At 44.1% G+C, this 22,638-nt stretch overlaps 1 protein-coding gene across 2 annotated transcripts in view; it reads right to left on the bottom strand.

Annotated features, from left to right (window-relative positions):
* The window catches only part of CACNA2D3 (calcium voltage-gated channel auxiliary subunit alpha2delta 3), a 967,057-nt gene that overhangs the window by 425,779 nt on the left and 518,640 nt on the right, over positions 1-22,638 (bottom strand). For both annotated transcript variants that reach the window (XM_033210152.1, XM_033210151.1), the window contains exon 11: positions 16,098-16,211. In XM_033210152.1, the coding sequence (XP_033066043.1) occupies positions 16,098-16,211 (114 nt within the window). The remainder of the gene's footprint in view (positions 1-16,097; positions 16,212-22,638) is intronic.

Below are 22,638 nucleotides of genomic sequence, written 5' to 3'. Positions count from 1 at the left end.
TATTTTTATGGAACTGATTAAGGTAAGGTAAGTAGGGCAGATAATCGGTTGATGGCCAAAACCATTTGGCATTGGGAGTCTCAGGTTTTATCTCCAGATGTTTGAAGAGAGAATGTAAGGGCCAGCCTATGGAGAATACAGGATTTCCCAAAATCTACTGGAACAAGGAGCTTCATTTATGAGGTGTAAATGTGATTTATTTACCAATAAAGTTAGCTTAGAAAGCAGCCGGGCACAGTGGCTCACACCTGTAATCCCAGCACTTTGGGAGGCCAAGGTGGATGGATCACAAGGTCAGGAGATCAAGACCATCCTGGCTAACACGGTGAAACCCTGTCTCTACTAAAAATACAAAAAATTAGGCGGGCGTGGTGGCAGGCGCCTGTAGTTCTAGCTACTTGGGAGGCTGAGGCAGGAGAATGGCAAGAATCCAGGAGGCGGAGTTTTCAGTGAGCCGAGATTGCGCCACTGCACTCCAGCCTGGGCGACAGAGCAAGACTCCGTTTCAAAAAAAGAGAAAGCAAAAGGCTCTTCTGTGATGAGGACCCAATGACATGGAAAAAGTAATCAGTACTAGGTCAGGTTTGAGTTGGGAATCATTCCCTTTGGGTTGTCAGGATCGAATTCAAAGGGTAAGTCAGTATTTTGTTGGCCTATGCCATTAAATACACAAAGCAGCTGGGGATTTGCAGGGAGGATGCAGACACCATGCTTTGACCTAAATCTGCTTGTTCTGATCTCCTTTCACAAATGTTTACTGAGCACCACCTAGGCATCTAGCATTGTGCCAGGTACTAAGCTCTGGGGGAGAACAAAACAGGAACTGATCTTGTTGTTTACTAGAGAAGACAAACACTGCAGAGATAACGAGAGCAATCATCACCACTGCTTTACGTACTATAAAGATGTTCAAGATGCTAGGAAATACTACCACCTGAAAGCTTTTCCTGTCCGAGGTAACCCTCTCTGTCCCCGTGGCAGTTTTCCTGAAAGTGCATCCAGCACCATTCACAATTCAGGACACGTTTCTTGGCAATGCTCCCCAGGTCCCTGGACGCTTTCTGTATTCCCAAGGAAGCTCAACAGGGAAGCCGTAGGCAGACTTCTAGGATCTCTGTCTACTCCCAGAGTCTCAGACCAGGAGGAGGGACTGGGGATCAGGTGAAAGGTATGGGCTTTGGAGTCAAGTTACTTAACCTGCTCTCAACTCAGTTTCCTTACCTACAAAAGGGACATACTATAAATATCTATATCATAAAAGTGCTGGGAGGATCAATGAAGGGATGCTCGTGGGAAACACGGGAAAGTGCTCAGCAGGCATTCACACCCTCCTGCCAAAGGCTCTCTGAATGCACACTGTGTGCCAGGCACCGCTCTGGGCACTTTGGAGAAAACAAACATAGTGCCCAGCTCACAAAGTGTTCCGCTTCTAGCAGACGACACAACAAAAATTTACTTCCTTGTGTTATTCATCTAATTTTTTACAAGATGAAAAGTATTTTCTTTTACTAGCAGTAAAAGAAAAGCAGTGACTAAGATAGCTGGAGATCAGGGGACAGGGGACAACTTTAAATCTAGTAGGGTAGATCTCAATGAAAAAGTGGTACCTAAGCGAAAGACATGAAGGAAGTTAGAGTAAGTCAATGTGGCAATCTGGAGGCAAAGTGCCCCAGACAGAGGGAACAGGAAGCACAAAGACCCCAAAGTAGTTGTGTATCTTGCACGCCTGAGAACAGCGGGCTGCGCAGAGGGCATGAGGCGGTAGCAGTTGAGAGGAAGGCAGGGAACAGGAACCCATCACACCAGGCCTTGCTGACTCCCACTGAGACTTTGACTTCAACTCCGCACTGAGCAGGGAGTCACTGGAGGTTTGGGGGGATCTTTGGTATCAGAAGCTCCAGTTTTCAAAGCATCTTTCTCCCATCGCATAGGTTTTCTCTTTACTCTGTGGATTATATCCATTGCTGTGCAGAAGCTTCTTAGTTTGGTGTAGTCCCATTTATCTATTTTTTGCTTTTGTTGCTTATGCTTCTGGTATCATCTCCAAGAAATCATTTATAAACCATTTATCTGATACGGGGTTAATTTCCATTAACATAAGAGATTCCTAAAACTCAATAGCAAACAAACAACCTGATTTTAGAAATGGACAAAGAACCTGAATAGGCATTTCTCCAGAGAAGATATATAAATGGTCAACAGGTAAATGGAAAGATGCTCAACACTGTTCATCGTCAGGGAAATGCAAATCAAAACCACAATGAGATACCATCTGACACTTGTTAGGATGGCTATTACCAAAAAGACAAAATATAACAAGTGTTGGTGAGAAAAAGGAACACTTGTGCACTGTTGGTGAAATGTAAGTTGGTACAGCTATTATGAAAAACAGTATGGGGATTCCTCAAAAAATTAAAAAATAAAACTGCCACATAATCCAGCAACCCCACTTCTTAGTATATGTCCAAATAAAATAAAATCATTGTCTCGAAGAGGTATCTGTACACCCATGTTCACCGCAGCACCATTCACAACAGCCCAGATATGGAAACAATGCAATTTCCATTGGCAAATGAATGGATAAAGAAAATGTAGTGTATACATACAATAGAATTTTTTTTTCTTTTTTGAGACGGTGTCTCACTCACTCTGTTGCTCAGGCTGGAGTGCAGTGGCGCAATCTCAGCTCACTACAACTTCACCTCCCAGTCTCCTGCCTGAGCCTCCTGAGTAGCTGGGATTACAGGCATGCACCACCATGCCGGGCTAATTTTTATATTTTTAGTAGAGATGGGGTTTAACCATGTTGGCCAGGCTGGTCTCTAACTCCTGACCTCAAATGATCCACCTGCCTTGGCCTCCCAAAATGCTGGAATTACAGGTGTGAGTCACTGTGCCTGACCTTATATACATACAATGGAATCTTATCCAGCCTTGGAAAGAAGGAAATCCTACCATTTACAACATGGATGGACCTGGAAGACACTATGCGAAGTGAAATAAGTTAGTCACAGGACAAATATTGCAGAATTTCTCATCTACGTGGCATCTAAAACAGTCAGAGGTATACAAGTAGATAACAAAATGGTGACTACTAGGGGCCGGTGGGGAGAGAGATGGGGGAGCTGTTGTTGAATGTGTATAAAGTTACAGTTACACAAGATGAGAAAGTTCCAGTGATCTTTCTCTGTGTACATACATGTACAACATTGTGCCTATAGTTAACAACATGGTACTATGCACCCAAAAAATTGATAAGAGATTAGATCTCCTGTTAAGTGTTCTAATCACAAAAACAAAACAAAAAAGAAGGGACATAAGGAAATTTTTGGAGGTGATAAATGTGTTTATCACCTGGGCTGTGATCATAACATGAGCATATACATACATCCACATGTACCAACTGTATAATTATGTGCAATTTTTGTGTACCAATTTTAACTGGGGAAGGGGGGAAGGGTTTCTCTGCTGCTCTGTGGAGAACAGGCCAGGGTGCCTGCCTCCTTCTGGTGAAACAAATCCGTCTGAGAATTGAGAAGTCATTCAATTTGATTGCACCTTATGTGAACGTATCAGGGAGTGGGGAAGCACAGCTGGCTGCCAGGCCTGTGGGCCCTTAATTTTCTGCACACTGGGCACTCTTCCTATCTGGGAGAGGCTGCCCTGCCTTCTTCTCAATGCTGCTCAGTTCCCCTCCTTGGCCTATCCTACAAAGGAAATGGCAGGAAAGTGGGCATAGCTCACCTAATGAGTTCATGGACAAGCAGGATGGGGCTCAGCCAGGATGGGGCTCAGCCAGGCTGGCTTTCCTGGGATGCCACTGGGCAGTTTCTGACTGCCACAGACAAGGAGCCTCTGATGGAGGGGACCACCATTCACTGGGGTCCCAGTCAGTTCACAATCTATGGTCTCTCACAAACAGGCTGCAGGGAGGCTTCCCATCCAACCACTTACTGGGAGAGTTTTGCCAAGGGAGTGAATGAGGTAAGAAAATAATGCAAGGTCACTTAGGAGAATTAAGTGCTTTGAAACCCACTCATCAGACCATACACATTCCCAAATCTACCATATCAAGTCTGTATCCTCTCTGTGTTCACAGCAGCACAGGCTGCCTGAGGATGCCTACTCAGAGGCACCTGCTGATCCTGGTCCAGCGTCTCCCGGGCCATAATCTTCTCCATTGCTAAGTTCACCGTGCACTTGCCTCCCCACAAGGACTCAGTAGACACTGGGCACTACTAATCTGCCCAAAAACAACCCTGCAAGATGGGGACATGGTTCTTGTCCCCTATTTTCTAGATGAGGGAACTACAGCACAAGGAGACGAAATCACTTGCCTGAAGTCACTCAGATCAGAAACAGTAAAGCCTAGATACCCACCCAGGTAGTGTGAGCCTTGACCACTACTCTAGAAAATTGACAAATAATATAAAAGTGACACTACCTTTCAAACCTCCTTTTTATATTTCACTAATACAGACAGGCTCTTGTTTCTTGAAACTCATTTGAATTGATGAACATTAGCTATTACTTCTCATTAATTAATGATACCGAATGGTCAAATATTTCTCAGTATATTTTGATAGATACCAGGAGTTTAGGTAAAATGGATACTGCACATATATTTATTCATGAAACAGGTGAAAAAGAAAAACCTGGGTATGTTTTGGAAATGCAGTAGAATACTTTAATCTTCTTCTAAGCCAATCAAAACACCGCATAAGACTAATCCATATTCAGGGATAAAAGAGCACCTTCTATTTCCCACATCCAAATCCATGCAGTACAACTATGTTTTTTGTTTTTTTTTTTTTTGTTTTGTTTTTTTTTTTTGAGGCGGAGTCTCGCTCTGTCGCCCGGACTGGAGTGCAGTGGCCGGATCTCAGCTCACTGTAAGCTCCGCCTCCTGGGTTTACGCCATTCTCCTGCCTCAGCCTCCCGAGTAGCTGGGACTACAGGCGCCCGCCACCTCGCCTGGCTAGTTTTTGTATTTTTAGTAGAGACGGGGTTTCACCGTGTTAGGCAGGATGGTCTTGATCTCCTGACCTCGTGATCCGCCTGTCTCGGCCTCCCAAAGTGCTGGGATTACAGGCTTGAGCCACCGCGCCCGGCCACAACTATGTTTTAACTACAGCAGACAGATTTTAACAATTCGAGCTACTGAAAATTATGGTAACGATGATGATGATATAGCCATCGTGGACTGTGCCTGCTGTGTGCCCAGCACGGAGCTTGGGAGCGCATCATTTTGTTTAACTCTTAACAATACTGCCAGGTGTGTATAATTAGCCCCATTTTACAGATGGAGAAATTGTCAGCATCCAGACACTACCCTTTTTCCACTAGGCAGCACTGCCTTCCCACCCATACCCCCAAGAGCCCTACTCAATAGTCCAAGAGAAATAAAAACCTAGGAAATAAGAACTTGACATATCAGTAGATTGCAAATAATACAGAATTCATGCAGCAAGCGTCCAGTCATTACTGGATATTCCAGCCAGTAAGCTAACATGCCCAGCACCAAGCACATGTTGGACTGGGCTCTGTGAGGCTGGCCCTCCCGTTTGGGGCTGGCACTGGGGCTTCGCAAACCACGTTTCTGCTTTGCCAGCTGTTCCTGGCTAGGGTCTGCCTGGTCTGGCCAATAAGGTCAATAGGAGGATATTGCATCCATGGAGGAAGGAGAGGGACCTTTCTGTTTGCTTCCCATTGGATTCTCATTCCGAACACCTTCATCTTAGCAGGGTGTCTTCACTCCAGCATGGACAGCTCATTCCAGTAGCAGTAAATTAATCTAGTTGGTAGCTCTCCCAGCACTCACAAAATCAGTCTCATTGCATCTCCTTCAGAGACCCCAGAACTCCCTCCTAAAAAGTATAATTCACACCCTCACAGGACCCTCCTCTGAGCTCAGAGACCTTAGCACTTGCCAGCCGGCATGCCCTTCTGAGAGGTCTGGGTCCCAGCCTGATAGAGCTTCTCCTCCAAGCTTCTAAATTTTAATAACCTCTTTCTTTCCTCTGCCCCTTCTCCCATACCAACTATTGAGGTGGTGGCTGTTGCCTGCAGTTGCTACTTCCAAGATAACCTAGAGTTCTCTTTTGTCCTTTCATCTCATCAAAACTTGATTTGCAATTTTTAACACTAAATTCTCTGTGTTCAAATAACTGGTAGGTACCTGTCCCTAATTGGACCCTGCCCAATTCACTGGGAATATAACCACACTGAACGGCATTTCTGGACATGCTCCGGCTTGGACAAACACTCTTTGCCAAGTCCCAGAAGGCATCCTAACTCCCTCATAACCCTAAAATATGGTCTATGAGCCACCTATGAACACAGATTCTGGAGTCCTGTCTGCAGAAAATGGAGCCCACGAATCACTTTTGGCAAGTCCCCCCACTGCCAACCCCTCGGTGACTCAACGTGCTACAATTTGAGAGTAGTGGATATGGAGACAGCTGGATATGGACATGAAACTGGAGACTTCCAGTTTCATTGCTGTGAGCTCAGTGGCAAGGGACTTAAACCCTCTGAGCTCCCTCATGTGCAAAATAAGAATGCTACTGGAAGTGCTCCCCACTGGGTGGGGCTAAGCATTACAAAGTGAGCTAAAGCAACAGAGTGTTTGACTCTCCCCCAACACCAGAGAGGAGGAGGCTTCCCTTAAGAGTGGCTACCTAGATAGCCATTTACTAGAGCATGGTGGGTGTCACCTGAAGAGAATGCACACTGTCCTCCCACCTTCTTTCTGAGGTCAGCAGCACCTGGATGGAGCCCAAGGCCCCAATGCCAAGCCCAGGAAGAGAAACCGCATTTGCCACGACAGGGGAAGTACCATGTGTCTGTCTTGGGCCCCTGACATGAAGCGATTTTTCAATGGCTGGCAGCAGCCGTGCACCAGTGGCTTCATTCCTAACTTGTCATGTACTTCTTGCTGGAGTCACAAGATGTCTAATATCAGCAGAAGTAATTAAAAATAAACCGGAGACAACGAACCATTTCAACTCCCCCTTCAGCTGCAGGGAGGACCTGCATGAGCTCTCACCACAGCGACTGAAAATGCCTTTTCCTGTCATGCCGTTGACTGACCATGAGAAATGAGTGTTCCTATTTTCTTGAGACAGCTTTAGGATTTATCACCCTTGAAAAAACACAGCTATGACACAAACTCACTCAAAACTTTTGGACCAAATGTGACTTCAGCCAGGGAAGGAGAAAGAAAGAGGAAGAGGAAAGGAGGGAAAAAGAGAAGAGAGAAATGTCAGTACCCAAGAGACTCCTGGAATGAAACAGCAGTGAGAAATAGGAGCATCTTGGAGCATTCACAGAAGTGAAAGGGTCTACCACCTACACTCCCCACCGTTTTTAATCAATTGTGATGAGGAGAGTTAATACCATCGGTACATGCAGCCCAAGTCCATGTCTCCTATGCCAACTCCCTATACAGTTGCCAGAGAGCACTTCTGAAAACAGTCAGTTCACTCCTCTCCATTCAAAAGCCTCCCATATGTCAGGCACGGTGGCTCACTCCTGTAATCCCAGCACTTTGGGAGGCCGAGGCAGGCGGATCACTTGAGGTCAGGAGTTCAAGACCAGCCTGACCAACATGATGAAACCCCGTTTCTACTAAAAATACAAAAATTAGCTGGGTGTGGTGGTGTGTGCCTATAATTCGTGCTACTTGGGAGGCTGAGACAGGAGAATCGCTTGACTCTGGGAGGCGGAGGTTGCAGTGAGCCATGATTACATGACTACACTCCAGCCAGGATGACACAGTGAAACTTGGTCTCAAAAAAAAAAAAAAAATCCTCCCATGGCTCCTCACTGACCCCTTGGATCACATCCCAACATTTCATTGTGCTCACTGAAGCCCAGAGAAGTTGGCTGCTGCCTGTGCTGCCAGCCTCCCTATCACCCTGTTCCCATGTCCACTGGGCTCCAGCCATTTGCACTTCCTCCTGCTCCTCATACACATCCACCTTATTGTTCCCTCTGCCATGAATACCTTCCCCGTCCAGCTCCTCTCCCTCACACATGCTCTCCTCCAAGAGGCTCGTCTTGACCACCCTGTCTAGGAGAGCTGCCATTATCCATTCTCTGTCTCAGGTTCTTGTTTGTCTTGTTCAGAAGACTTATGATTAAATGATTTGGTCTTTTCACTTGCTGGTTACCTGTGATCTGTTATTTGTCCTATGTGATCTCAGGGGAGGTATCTTAGCCCCCTACTTTTGGGCTTCATTACAATGGATGCAAGACACAGAGGGCCCTCAATAAATACTTGTTGCATGGATGCATTACCCTATGATGGCTACCTCCTTTCCTTTTTTCCCTCTGCCAGCAAAGAAAATGCTATGTAAAATGATTTGAAAGTCAGAGAAGAGAACAATGCAGTTTAATGGGGAAGAAAGAACAAAGCCTTCCTCCCAAATTGCTTAAGATGATTGAAAGGTTGGGTTCTTAAAAGAATAACCCCTGAATCAGCTCAGGAACTCTGGCCCTTAGAATGGCACATGCCCCATGGAACGATCAGGAGAGAGGGGAATTCCTGAAACTTTAGAAAACAACCTCAGAGGCACCAAGGCAGAGCTAAGCCTTCCAGCACCCCAGAGGCCACTAGGGCAAGGCTGGATTGAGGCTTTATCCTCCAAGTTATGCCATGGGGGAGGCTTGGGGCACAAAACCCCCAAGTCAGCTCCTCCTCGGAGATGCATGTGACACCAGCCCAAAGGACAGTCACTTCCAACAGAGTTCCAAAAGTGCTCCAAGCCAGGTCCCCCAAGCCATTCCATGATCAAAGGCATCCCTTTATCCTCAAACCAAGAGTTGCTTCTGCCCTCCTTGCAGTCCCCACCAGGTCACCAAGGGATCCTCCAGCAGCCCTGAGCCTCTCACATGGCCTCAAAGCTACCATCCTTGCCTTTTTATTTTTTTTCTCGAGATAACTGAAAATAAAACGCACAGTACACAGCACTGAAATCGCATTCACCTTTGACATTCTCCTGTCCTTTTAGAAGAGGAAAATCATTTAATCACATCTAGAGAGCCTCATCCTGAGGCCCCACAATTTGCTGTCTGACTGTAGCCCCAGTGGGTTCTGAGATCACCAAGTTCCTGACATTCTGCAGACCCTCCCGTACTTGGGGGCGGGAGGCCAAAGAAATGGACTTACTGTCCCGATGACAATGTATAGAGTGTGGACAGCTCTTCCTCTGACCTATGGTCATTTTACCTTGTTTAGCTCTCAAGATGTCTGCATCCTGCTTAAGGGTCTAGGCTCAGCATTTGAGTGCTGGAGTGGTCATTTCAGGTCCACCAAATGCAAGTCAGGGAATTCTGAATGTAACCTCTTCATGCCTCAGTTTCCTCAACTGTGAAAGGCGATAACAACAGTATACCTCTCATGAGGTTTCTGTGAGAATTAGATACATATGGAGCATTTAGAACAGTCTCTGACACTCAGCATTCAGTAGGAATTAGCTATCATTAGTATTGTTTCATAAAGTGGGGTATAAGAAATTGGTTTAAAACATCCTCTCATTGAAGGCCAGGCACAGTGGCTCAGGCCTGTAATCCCAGCACCTGGGGAGGCTAGGCAGGTGAAACACTTGAGACCAGGAGTTCGAAACCAGCCTGGCCAACATGGTGAAATCCCATCTCTATAAAAAATATAAAACCTAGGCCTGGTGTGATGGCTCACGCCTATAATTACAGCACTTTGGGAGGCCGAGGCAGGTCGATCACTTGAGGTCAGGAGTTCAAGACGAGCCTGACCAATATGGTGAAACCCCATCCCTACTAAAAAATATAAAAATTAGCTGGGTGTGGTGGCACACGCCTGTAATCCCAGCTACTGGGGAGGCTGAGGCAGGAGAATCACCTGAACCCAGGAGGTGGAGGTTGCAGTGAGTCAAGAACATGTTGCCACTACACTCTAGCTTGGGCAACAGAGCGAGACTCTGTTTAAAAAAAAAAAAAAAAAAAAAATTAGCTCATTGAGGAAAATTCAGGTTCAGGGAAATGAAGACGAAGTAGATAGAACATTCTAGTACTGCTTCTGTGGCTCAAATCAGAAGCAGGTGAGGGTCAGTTCATGCAAATCTAACAGGTGTGGATGGGTCACCATCCACCTGCACACCTAGGCAGTATGTCATTATTTTACCTACAGTAGAAACAAGTTAGGATGTGCTCTGTTATTTGACAGTTACAGGCCAAATCCTCACTCTCTACAGTGTAACACAAGGCAAAATAAGGGCTATTAATTTATGGATAGCTCAACTCTGCCCCCATAGTAATAGACAGTGTTATGGACTGAATGTGTCTCCCAAAGATTCGTATGTTGAAATCCTAGCCTGCATGATTATGGTATTAGGAGTTGGGGCTTTGGGGAAGTAATTAGGATTAGATGAGGTCATAAGGGTGGAGCCCTCATGAATGGGATTAGCGTCCTTATAAGACTCATAAGAGAGCTTGCTTCCTCATTCGACTCAATGCCATGTGAGGATACCACAAGAAGGCAGTGGTCTGCAACCCAAAAGAGGGGCCTCAAAAAGAACTTGACCATGCTGGCAACCTGATCTCAGACTTCCAGCCTCTAGGACTGTGAGCAATAAATTCCTGTTGTTTATAAGCCACCCAGTCATTGATATTTTGTCACAGCAGCCCAAGCTGACTGAGATAGGGAGTCTCTGATTTCCCAAGCCTCTGCAGAGAAAGCCTAATTCTTTCCAGGGTGTTTGTTCACTGTTACCACAGTGACCTGAAAGCTGTGAAATTCTGTCCTGTGTCCATGTTACCACCAAAACCGGGTTCAAGGGGCAGTCAAGTCTAGCATTTATAAAGACCCTATATTCCAATGTTCCAGGCCAAGGCTGAGCAGCCTTGCAGCCTACTCTACCTCTAATCAACCCCATTACCATGTAAGATATCCCAGTCTTGATGGTAGCGTTGATAGAGAAGCAAGGAGAGAGTGAAAGAAAAGAGAACTACTCATTACAGAAAAGGAGAAAGGGCTGCTAAACATTTTGGTAAGAGAAGCTACAGCATGAAAAGGAGTATTCGGCATCAAGTCTCCCAGCCCTCCACCATTTATTATCTGGCTAGTGTAACTGATATAGTTTGTATGTTTGCCCCCTACAAATCTCATGTTGGAATTTGACCACCAATGCTGGATGTGAGACCTGGTCGGAGGCGTTTGGGTCACAGGGGTGGATCCTCCATGATTGGCTTGGTGCTGCCCCATGGTAATGACTGAGTTCTCATTCTAATAGTTCATGCGAGAGCCGATTGTTAAAAACAGCCTGGCCCCACCCCTTTTCTCTCTCTTGCCTCTTCCTTTCTCACCATGTGACATACTTGCTCCTCCTTCACCTTCTGCCATTAGTGGAAACAGCATGAGGCCCTCACCAGAAGCAGAGCAGGTGCTGGCACCATACTTCTTGTACATCCAGCAGAACCATGTGCCATATGCACCACTTTTCTTTACAAATTACAACAACCGCGGGTGTTCCTTTATGCTAATGCAGAATAGACTAACATAATCCTGTATTCAAGTAGAAAAAGCAGTGGAAAAATAGGGAGAAACCGTCATTACCATCTTCTGTTGAATTCAGCAGAGTCATGAAATTCTGAGGGTATCTCAATGATTTTCAGCAATACACTGGTTGGTCTAAATTTTTCAAAGGCTCCTTTAGATCAGTGGTGGGAAAACATACTATTAAAGGGCTTGATAGTAAATTTTTTAGGCTTCACGGGCCATCTGGTTTTTGTCACAACTACTCAATTCTGCCATCAGCCATAGAAAATAGTAAACAAATGGGTGTGACTATGTCAAAATAATACCTTACTTATGGATGCTGAAATTTGAATTCTATATAATGTTCTCATGTCATGAAATATTGTTTCTTTGAACATTTAAAAATGTGAAAATCATTCATAACTCATAAGCTGCAAAAGCAGGCAATGGGCCAGATTTGGCACATGGACCAGTTTGCCAACCTCTCCTTTAAATAACCTGGCTAATCATTTTCTTACCTATCCGCCTGTTGCTTCTCTGTCTTGTGCATTAGGGGGAAGTAATGATAAACAATTCCATGACTTTTCCTTTTTTTAGTTCACTTGGAAGAGCAACTACATAGATGGTGGGCATAGCCATTTTTCTAATGTAAGTAAATGCAGCTTTATTTCTTGAGCAGGTCCTGGAACGAGTTCCTCTCATATTGGAGTTCATATTTTATTCCAAGTGTGTAAGAGCTGCTGTTAAGTCATAACCAATGGATATTAGGCAAAAGTAAATGGCATCCAATAAATGAATAAATAGCTTCTCATTTCTGTTCTCAGAAATGAAATACTGGCAAGGGACACATTGCATAAGCAATCATGATGCTGCCTTCATAGGCTCACAGTTAAATCACCAATAATGCATTCCTTCTTCCAACTCACTCTAAAATGCTTTATTAAGCAGTTGCTTGGAGCACGGCCCTGTTGGATGGTAAGCGGCTTTTACAAATGACACTCACAAATGCTCCCCTGGTCTGTTCACCAACTTCTTCTGCTTTCCCTTTCTTGGAACCCAGCTGCTACACTGTAAAGTAATCCAGGCTACTGTACTGAGGACAGTGGACACACAGGGTTACCCTGGAGAATGAGACACCACATGGAGAGAAAGTCCATGGAGAGGAGAACTGAGGCAGACAGTCAAGCTCCTAGCTTCACCAGGTACCCCATCTCACACCATGTGAAATAGAACCACCATCTAGTTAACCTACAGAATCACAAGAAATAATAAATTATTGTTATTTTAAGCTGCTCAATTTGGGGATGCTTTAGAGCATTGCTATGTAAGTTATTTCCTTCCCTTTCTCCGTTTTCCTTGCTTCTTGTATTAGTTTTCTACTGCTACATAACAAATGACCACAAATGTAGTGGCTTAAAACAGCACAGTTATTATTATCTCACAGTTTCTGTGGGTCAGGAGTTGGGGCACAAACAAGCTGGGTCCTCTGCTCATGATCCTAGAAGTCTGCAATCAAGGTGCTAACTGGGCTGTGTTTTCATCTGCAGGCTTGACTGGGGAAGAATTTGCCTCCAAACTCACCTAGATTATTGGCAGAATTCATTTCTTTTTGCTACAAGACTGAGGGTCCAGGCTTTTTCTGGCTGTCAGCTGGACACCAATCTCACATTCGAGGCTGCCTATAGTATCACACCATCAGGGAGAGTCTCTTTGCCCTTGTGGAGGGTCCAGTTCCTCTTTCCAGGATTCTCAATTAAATAAGTCCCATCCAGGAGTGTAAATTAGTTCAACCATTGTGGAAGACAGTGTGGTGATTCCTCAAAGACCTAGAGGCAGAAATACCATTTGACCCAGCAATCCCATTACTGGGTATATGCCCAAAGGAATATAAATCATTCCATTATAAAGATACAAGCATGGGTATGTTCACTGCAGCACTATTTACAATAGCAAAGTCATGGAATTGACCTAAATGCCCATCAGTGATAGACTGGATAAGGAAAATGTGCTACATATACCACTGTGCAGCCATAAAAAGGAACAAGATCACATCTTTTGGAGGGATATGGTTAGAGTTGGAAGCCATTATCCTCAGCAAACTAATGCAGGAACAGAAAACCAAACACCGCATGTTCCCACTTACAAGTGGGACCTGAATGATGAGAACACATAGACACATGGAGGCAAACAACACATACTAGGCATCTTTGTGGGGTGGGAGAGCATCAGGAAGAATTGCTAATGGATGCTGGGCTTAATGCCTGGGTAACAGAATGACCTGTACAGTAAACCACCATGGCACATGTTTACCTATGTAAAAAACCTGCACAACCTGAACATATACCCCAGAACTTAAAAGATTAAGAGAGAGAGAGAAAAAAGAAAGAAAGCACACCCAAGATACTGACTTGAAACAAAACCCTTCACCTGTATGAGATTCCATCAGTTAAAAGCCACAGATCCTGTAGATTTAAAAACAATCCACAGGTCCTGCCCACACAGAAGGTGAACAGATTACACAGGACATAAACACTAGGGGGAAGGGCTCAGGCAGGTACCCTAGGCCCTCTATGCCACACTTCTCGGCAGGATGGGATATAGTGAAAGATAGTAGGATTGCTCAGAAGTAGAGAACCTGCTCTCTTGGACTCACCAAAGAATGAAGATGAAACACAGGTCCAGAAACAATTATCGTATCGGACACAAAGCTATACTTCCTTAAGACAGTTCCTAGGGATTTTTGAGTTTAGGGCTCAGGCAAGGACAAATGGCCTCTGGCTGGAGGAGAAGAGGGAAGGCTCAGGGCAAACCTAAGAGAAGGGAACAAATCCCCAGAGGCTGGGGAACAGCAAGTACCTGTTCCCCTAGAGCAGTGGTCAGGAACTCCACACCTGTGGGAGGGAAACCATATGAGTGAAGTGGGCTGAGAGGAAATGAAGAGTGGTGATGAGGGTCATGTCCAAAGGAAGCATGCATTTGCTGCCTAATAGGGACAGCTGCTGCTCAGTTCCATCAGCAGCCCTGTCACATAGGAATGTTGGCCCCAAAGTGGCAGGTGTAACCCATTATGAGAGAAACTACAACTTTAAATTGTTATAGCATAATGATATGGTTTGGCTCTGTGTCCCCACCCAAATCTCATCTTGAATTGTAATCCCCAGATGTTGAGTGAGTTACCTGGTGGGAGGTGATGAGATCATGGGAGTGGTTTCCCCCATGCAGTTCTCATGATAGTGAGTGAATTCTCATGAGATTTGATGGTTTTATAAGAGGCTCTTACCCCCTTCACTCACTCTCTCGCCTGCCACCGTGTAAGATGTGCCTGCTTCCCCTTCTGCCATGATTGTAAGTTTCCTGAGGCCTCTCCAGCCATGCACAACTGTGAGTCAAGTAAAGCTCTTTTCTTTATAAATTACCCACTCTCAGGCAGTTCTTTACAGCAGTGTGAAAATGGACTAATACAAATATCTTGACTTTTAATATTGATTGGTAATTGACAGTTTTTAAGACAGAATATGAACCAAGAAACACACACCTGTGCGCTGAATTCAGCTGAGGAAATGGGTCCTTGTAAAAGTCAATAGACGGCAGCAATATGGCAAAGCCTGCTGAGTATCCAAACCCTCCTCTTTGGGCTATTTCTTGTGGCAGTAGTTCCACAAGCGTGGTTCCCCACCAGTAGCCTCGGCAGCACTCAGGAACTAGTTAGAAATGCAAACTCTCAGCCTCACTCAGATCTACTGCATCAGAAGTCGTAGAGGAACAAGTCCTCTGGGTGATCCTGAAGCTCACTCAAGTTTGATAACTACTGTTTTATGGGAATCACATTCCAGCCTTGAGATCATTTTTCTCTCTCCTGAATCCATTTCCCGATTTTACAGTCTTGAAGATTGTCAATTACAGCATGGTACAACTCTCTACTGAATAGCTAACATTCAAAATAATGGAGAAAGATGACTGCTCAGACATATTGCTCATCATCTCACTTTAACAGGATGCTGAATCGTATTGGGTTTTTATGTGAGTTTATTACCTGCACCCTCACATGGAAGTTCATAAAGAAGAGAATGTATATGTGTAAGAATGTCGTGGAACTCTCCAGACAAGTTCTGACAATGGTGGGGAATAGCAGTGGAGGATAGAGAGAAGTTTCTGGGTGGTAATGGGGGCCGTGGGAGGAACTGTACAAACACATTATGTAAAGGAGAGGCCTGTAGGGCTATTATGGCCGATTTTACCATTCTATTCTGCATGTGGGGCCCAACATGCAGCTCTGCCTCGAAGGAAAATAAACATAAAAAAAAGCACAGCCCAATATGGATGAAGCACACTTCACAATGCATCTTTTCACGGAATACATCCCATATGTCTTTATACGTTTCTTCTCTCCTCCAAAAGTTTCATTTTTGAAAACAAGAAAAGCCAGTATTCAGTTTTGGTCAACCAAAAAACACAAGGCTGAGAAACCATAGATCATTATGAGATTAAGTCTACATGGGGCAAATGTTCATGGACAAGCTAGTGATTACAGTAAAGATTCTCAATGGAGTCCACTGCACAGAGAGGATCAGCATCAACTTACCTTTCGATCTGGCCAATTGTATTTTGCAAAGATTGTATCATAGGTGTCCACCGCCCCATCAGTTATGAGCATGATGGCCTGACTGCAGATACTTCCTTGTCCCGTGTGGTTGAACTAGGGAAAGAAATAAGTTCAAAATGGTATACACATCAGATAATTCTATATATCAGTGAAAAATCAGAGACATGAGGCCTTGGGCTAAAGAAGGCTTTTAAAATCAGAGCACACTGTGCACCACCAAAACAACCTACACAAAAAGTCTTTCCACACAGATCACCATATTTGCTCAGACAAATTGGATCTTTAAGCCAAAAATAAAATTCTAAGCCCTCCAACCAACCAAACAGACCTTACTGTTGGCCAAGGGAATCCCAAAGAAATCTGAACAAGTACTTCAGGCCATGCCAGGAAGTGGGGGATGGGTCAGACATGCCTGGCTATACCCCCTCCCTTTGGGGTTCTGGGAGAACTGATCAGCACTAATGTTAGAATCACAATCATATGACTGACAAAACAGACCCTTTGTAGCAATAATATACAAAATTCCAATCTGACTCTGGCATAGCATTGAAAGGCAGATAGCAGGCCCTGAAGGAAATCAAGGTATTTTACTCCAAAATATATTTATTTAACTTATTTGGAAATGACCCTATAAAGTCTTCTCCTGGGGAGGTATTTGCATTCTCTAGAGAATCTCCTTCCCTTTCTAGGTCTTTTCCTAATCCAGGAGAGATTTAACTAAGAGTTTAACACTTTTTAAGGTCTGAAAAGAGATACTTGCCATCTATTCTCTCTGAAACCTGCCACTTAGAGGCTTCATCTACATAACAAAACGCTGGCTTCCACACTCCTCTTAACTCAAGGATTTCTTAATTCTTTCAACCAACTGCCAGTCAGAAATCTCTGAATCCACCTATGATCTGTAAGTGCCCTCTACCCCTTTGAAATGTCTTGCCTTTCCAGGCTGAACCAATGTATACCTCACACGTATTATGTCTTTGCCTGTAACTTCTGTCTCCCTTAAATGTATAAAACCAAGCTGTAACATGACCACAACTTAGGCCTATGTTCTCAGGAACCCTTGAGGCTGTACCCCAGGACATGGTCATTCATATTTGACTCAGAATAAACATCTTTAATACTTTATGGAGCTTGGCTTTTTTCCCCCCCCCAATAGATCTAAATACAAATCACAGGGGGATTTCAAAATAGACACGAGGTGGGAAAGAAGAGTCTAGGATTGCACAACATCTCTTACCTCAGGCATGGGCTCTGTTTTAGGAAATAAGCCCAAAGGAGTTGGCACAGAAATGTTTTAGGGACACATTATACAAGCAACAGGCTACGTCAGAGACAGCATCTCTTTCAAAAATCTAAAAGAGGCTAGTTTGAGTGGATCTGATGAGTACAGAATGCAGCATATAATAAAATCTAGGAGGTTTAGGCATATAAAGTCAGTAACATGACAATTCACTTGAGAAGCCCAAGTATTTTCTTAATAAGGGTTCATTTCAAATTTATATTGTCGGCATGTAAACTTACGTATTAGTTTATATGTTGGTATGCATGGCATGCTGAAGTTCTAAGATTATGCTCACTGGTATGTAAAGCCCTGGACTTCTTCAACTTTCAGCTTTATATAAGATTTTAGAAGCTCTCAGTCTTTGTGAGTGGTAGGCAGCTAGAGTGACTGAATATGGTTGCCAGAGCAGAATGTCCTTCCCTGGAATCGGGGTGAAAAATTCCCTTAATGAATTCTATTAATGATGCAAATCGAAAGTAACACCAAGTCTTTTAAAAACCCCACAATTACATGTCAATGCTGAGAGATGCGAAACACACAAAAAATCTTCAACCTTCAGTAAGTAAAAACCTTCTCTTATTAAAATCTGCAAAGTGTATTCATTCGTTCTAAAATTATTTGCTAAGTGCCCACACAGCACTAGGAATGAAACATACAAAAATCCCTTCCTCATGTAGCTTCGTATTTTCTTTGGGAAGACATACAAATACAAGGTAAATAAGTAAACTATGTTATATGTTTGATAATGGTGATGTTAAGGTTAGGGAAGGAAAAAAGCAAAGAAGGATAGGAAATGGAATGGGGCAATTCTAGAAACCGTAGTCAGGGAAGACCACTGAGAAGGTGACATTTGAATTATACCTGAAGGATGTGAGTATCTGAGGGAAAGATATTCCAGGAAGGGCAAACGTTAAGTGCAAAGGCACTGAGTGGGAGTGTGCCTGGCAGGTTCAATCTACTAAACCATGACACTGGGGAGGGATGGTGGCTACTCTTGGCTTTGCAGGCTGGCCACTGGTGAATGAGAGCTGATAAAGCATTCAAATTAAAGATATCTAGATAGATAGATAGATAGATAGATAGATAGATAGAGATAGTTATAGATACTTTTTTACTTTTTGAGATGGAGTCTCGCTTTGTCACCAGGCTGGAGTACAGTGGCATGTTCTTGGCTCACTGCAACCTCTGCCTCCTGGGTTCAAGCAATTCTCCTGCCTCAGCCTCGCGAGTAGCTGAGACTACAGGCAAGCGCCACCACGCCCAGCTAATTTTTGTACTTTTAGTAGAGACGGAGTTTCACCATGTTGGCCAGAATGGTCTCAATCTCTTGACCTCGTGATCCGCCCGCCTCGGCCTCCCAAAGTGCTGGGATTACAGGCGTGAGCCACCGCACCCGGCCTTAAATTAAAGATATTAATGCCTAGTCTTCATGCACTTAGACGTCTGATGTGGAGTCTGAAGTTGCAGTAACTTGAGAGAAGACCATACATAACTAGATAGATGAATAAATAGATAAATGGATGAATGGAATTTCCTTACGGCCATACTGAGACACAGCAAAGGCAACTCAAATCATGCATGGGGTACCAGGGCATAGGGGAAAGCACTCGGTGTCATCTCAGCAACACAGCTGTGTGCCTAGGATAAGTTTCCTTCCTGGGCTTTCATTCTTCCACAGACAAGATAATAACAACATCCTTACGTGGTTGGTACACCACAGGTTAAACGTTCAATGTTTGTTATATGCCAGACTACATGTGTTAACACAAATTTACTTAATCCTTACTAGCCTCTGAGGTAGGTACTACTGAGACAGCCAGGTGGGAGGGGGTCCTTGGCAAAATTCCAACCAGCCTGCACACTAGGAGGAATGCGCACTGGGATGGAGCCACAGAAGTGTGAGTGATTTGCAGCGGGGTGGAGCCTGGTCCCTCCTCTTCCCGTGAGTAATCTGGAATTCAATCTGCGAGGTGGGAAGAAGCATGTACTAGCAGGACTAGTACCTGTTTCCCTTTTTTCCCTTTTTGCCCAATAAATCCCAATTTTCTTACTCTTCAAACTTCTGCAAGCCTAAATTTTCGGGGTCATGTGATAAGGATCCTGTCTTTAGCTGAGCTAAGGAAAAGTCTTGCAACACTATCGTTATCTTTATTTTATAGGTAGGAAACTAAGGCACAGAGAGATTAGCTAACTTGCTCCAGGTGACACAGCTACTATCTGACATAGCCGGGATTTGAATCCAGACCATCAAGCTCTAGAATCTACTCTCCAATTTAGCACACAATATGGCCTTTTAGTAATACAGGAACGTCAGTGAGCAAATGGATAGGTGGTGGGGTTCCAAAAGTGTTCATCTCCTCCTCCTGCCTCTACTTCCTCTATCCCTTTTAGGGTTTCAGGGTCACAGGGGAGTCAGCAGGGCCGTGATCCTGAGGGTGCGTGCTCCTTACATGTGGTGCCCCAGACACTTTCCTCATGTTAGTCCTGGCCCTGGGAGCCACCCCTGCAACTCTGACTACACATGTGCAATTGAGTTAATGAGCAGACACAGCCCATGACACTGTTGTGTTAGTAGGCAGAAACACCTGGAAACTCCACTTATTGCACCACAAAGCTTTCCACGCAACCACTATTCTACCGTCTTTATCAACGTAACTTACTATTTCAGAAAATGCTCACTCAGGAAGGTCAAACTCGCAAATAACCTCATTGCTTATTCCAGGAACTTCTTGAAAGACCCATCAATTCTTCAACAGAAAGCATCAAAGGACAATTTACACCCTAAGACCGAACCTCTGACCTCAAAATCTCTCCCTTGCTATGTTCACCAACCCTCAACAAAAGATTTGGATTCTTACCTGATCCTAGCCAAGCCCCCTCCCTCCTCTCCCATTAAAAGGTCCATCTTCAACCAAACTTCAGTGTCAATAAATATGTGGACTCTGTCCTTCCAACTCTGGGAATCTGCTAAGACTCTGTCCTTACTGCAGAATTAAAAACAGCCTTGTAACCTGGTCTTATCAACAGGTTGTTCCGGAGATGTTCTGGGGAGACTGTATTAAACACAGCCTTAGGCCGGGCGCGGTGGCTCAAGCCTGTAATCCCAGCACTTTGGGAGGCCGAGAAGGGTGGATCGCGAGGTCAGGAGATGGAGACCAACCTAGCTAACACAGCGAAACCCCGTCTCTACTAAAAAAAATACAAAAAACTAGCCGGGCGAGTCGGCGGGCGCCTGTAGTCCCAGCTACTTGGGAGGCTGAGGCAGGAGAATAGCGTAAACCGGGAGGCGGAGCTTGCAGTGAGCTGAGATCCGGCCACTGCACTCCAGCCTGGGCGACAGAGCGAGACTCCGTCTCAAAAAAAAAAATAAAAAAATAAACACAGCCTTCACACCATTAAATAAATCCAGCAACAAGCCAATGCACAAAAGTAATCTGTACTTCAGGTCACAGAAGCTTCAGAGGGGGAAAAAAAAAAACAGAATGCTCTAGGGCCATCATTGTTCGTGAACTCATTTGAAAACATCCTGGAAAAATTTTCCCAAACACATGGAAAGAAAGAGAGGAAAAAAGAAGCTATCTGAATAATGTGGACTCAAATAAAGAGCTGCCAGGAGCTGTTTATTTAAAAACATTACTTTCCTCTCTGGTTGAGTCCCTGGTATTCTCTGCTGCAATCTGTAGTTGGTGAATTTTGAAGAATGCAATTAAATTCAAATGCTTTGATGAGTAATATCTTTTCTCTTCATATTTGTCTAAAACTTTTTTTATTGAATAGCGAGAGTGATGAAAGTGTTTTCCATAATAATAACAATGACAAGGGCCTGATGATGAACTACAATTAGCTCAGTGATTCATCAGTTAGCAGTGAAATTTTCAATGCATCCTGACATTTAGAGCATTTGGTTGTGATTAACAGTCTTTGAAATGTCACCGAATTTTATTTAATTGGCTAAGAAAAAATTTTAAAAGGTAATCACTGCAAAGATCACATTCATCGCCAAAAACGATAATTGCACTTGTCACATGACAAGGTAGATGCTAACTACTGTAGCAAACTGGCTCTGTGTTCTTACAGAATCTAATGAATGCAGCAGAGATCAATAGCTCGAAGGGGCTTAGAAGTTTATTTGAATGCTCCTTTCAAAGCCATTTGTATCAACAACTGCAAGCCTTTAAGTCATCTAAGCAAATACCGAAACTGAAATGCAGGTAACTGTAAGACAGAGTTAACTCCATTTAATTATAGTAACCTCTGAACCATTCTAAGCTCCAGCCACAATCACAATTTTAAGCACGTGCGCGTGTGTGTGCGTGTGCATGTGTGTTAGAGAAATAACTTTTTATTTCATATTGACTTGCAAAGGCAGGCATAATACATGGGAAGATAATAATATCACTTAAAGGTCATATTGATGAAGTAGAAAATATTAATAGATAAAGCTTCATTTTCATGGGAGATTAACCACCTCTGTGTTTGTCAAAGAGTTTAGCTATTTAAAAGCCCACTGGCAAGAGATGATATGAAATGTTTTGCCCTATGAGATAAATGTGCACTCAAACAAATATAGTGCTAACCGCCAACCAATCTCAAGCAGTGACATTTTGTAACATTTATCGTTGTGTTCTTTTTTTTTTTGACAGAGTCTCACTCCGTCACCCAGGCTGGAATGCAATGGCATGATCCCGGCTCACTGCAACCTCTGCCTCACAGGTTCAAGCGATTCTCCTGCCTCAGCCTCCCGAATAGCTGGGATTACAGGCGCCTGCCACCACGCCTGACTCATTTTTTTGTATTTTTACTAGAGACGGGATTTCACCATGTTGGCCAGGCTGGTCTCGAACCCCTGACCTCTGGTGATCCACCCACCTCGACCTCCCAAAGTGCTGGGATTACAGGTGTGAGCCATCAGGCCTGGCCTATTGTTGTGTTTTTTAAAAAACATTTATTCTGCTTTTTGCTTTCCAAGATCTACATTCCGCTTATCTGGTTATCTGACCAGACTCCAGAGGTGTTTTTACAAGGGTATGGAGGGTTTTCCTGTTCAAAAATGCTTCCTTCACAAAGATTCAGGGTAAAAAACGTCCACTAGGTGTTGGTGATTCCTCTCGGTCTTAGTAGTCCCTGTGAACGTGTGAATACAGCTTCTTGGAGTATACAACGATATTATGCCCCAAAATACGGCTGGTGAGCTGTAACTTCTAGAAGATGTCAATATGGAGATGATGATATGATATA

This window comes from Trachypithecus francoisi, unplaced genomic scaffold, assembly GCF_009764315.1.
Source record: "Trachypithecus francoisi isolate TF-2019V2 unplaced genomic scaffold, Tfra_2.0 Lachesis_group0, whole genome shotgun sequence".
NCBI classification, from domain to species: domain Eukaryota; kingdom Metazoa; phylum Chordata; class Mammalia; order Primates; family Cercopithecidae; genus Trachypithecus; species Trachypithecus francoisi.
This window is presented reverse-complemented; position numbering and strand designations above follow the sequence as displayed.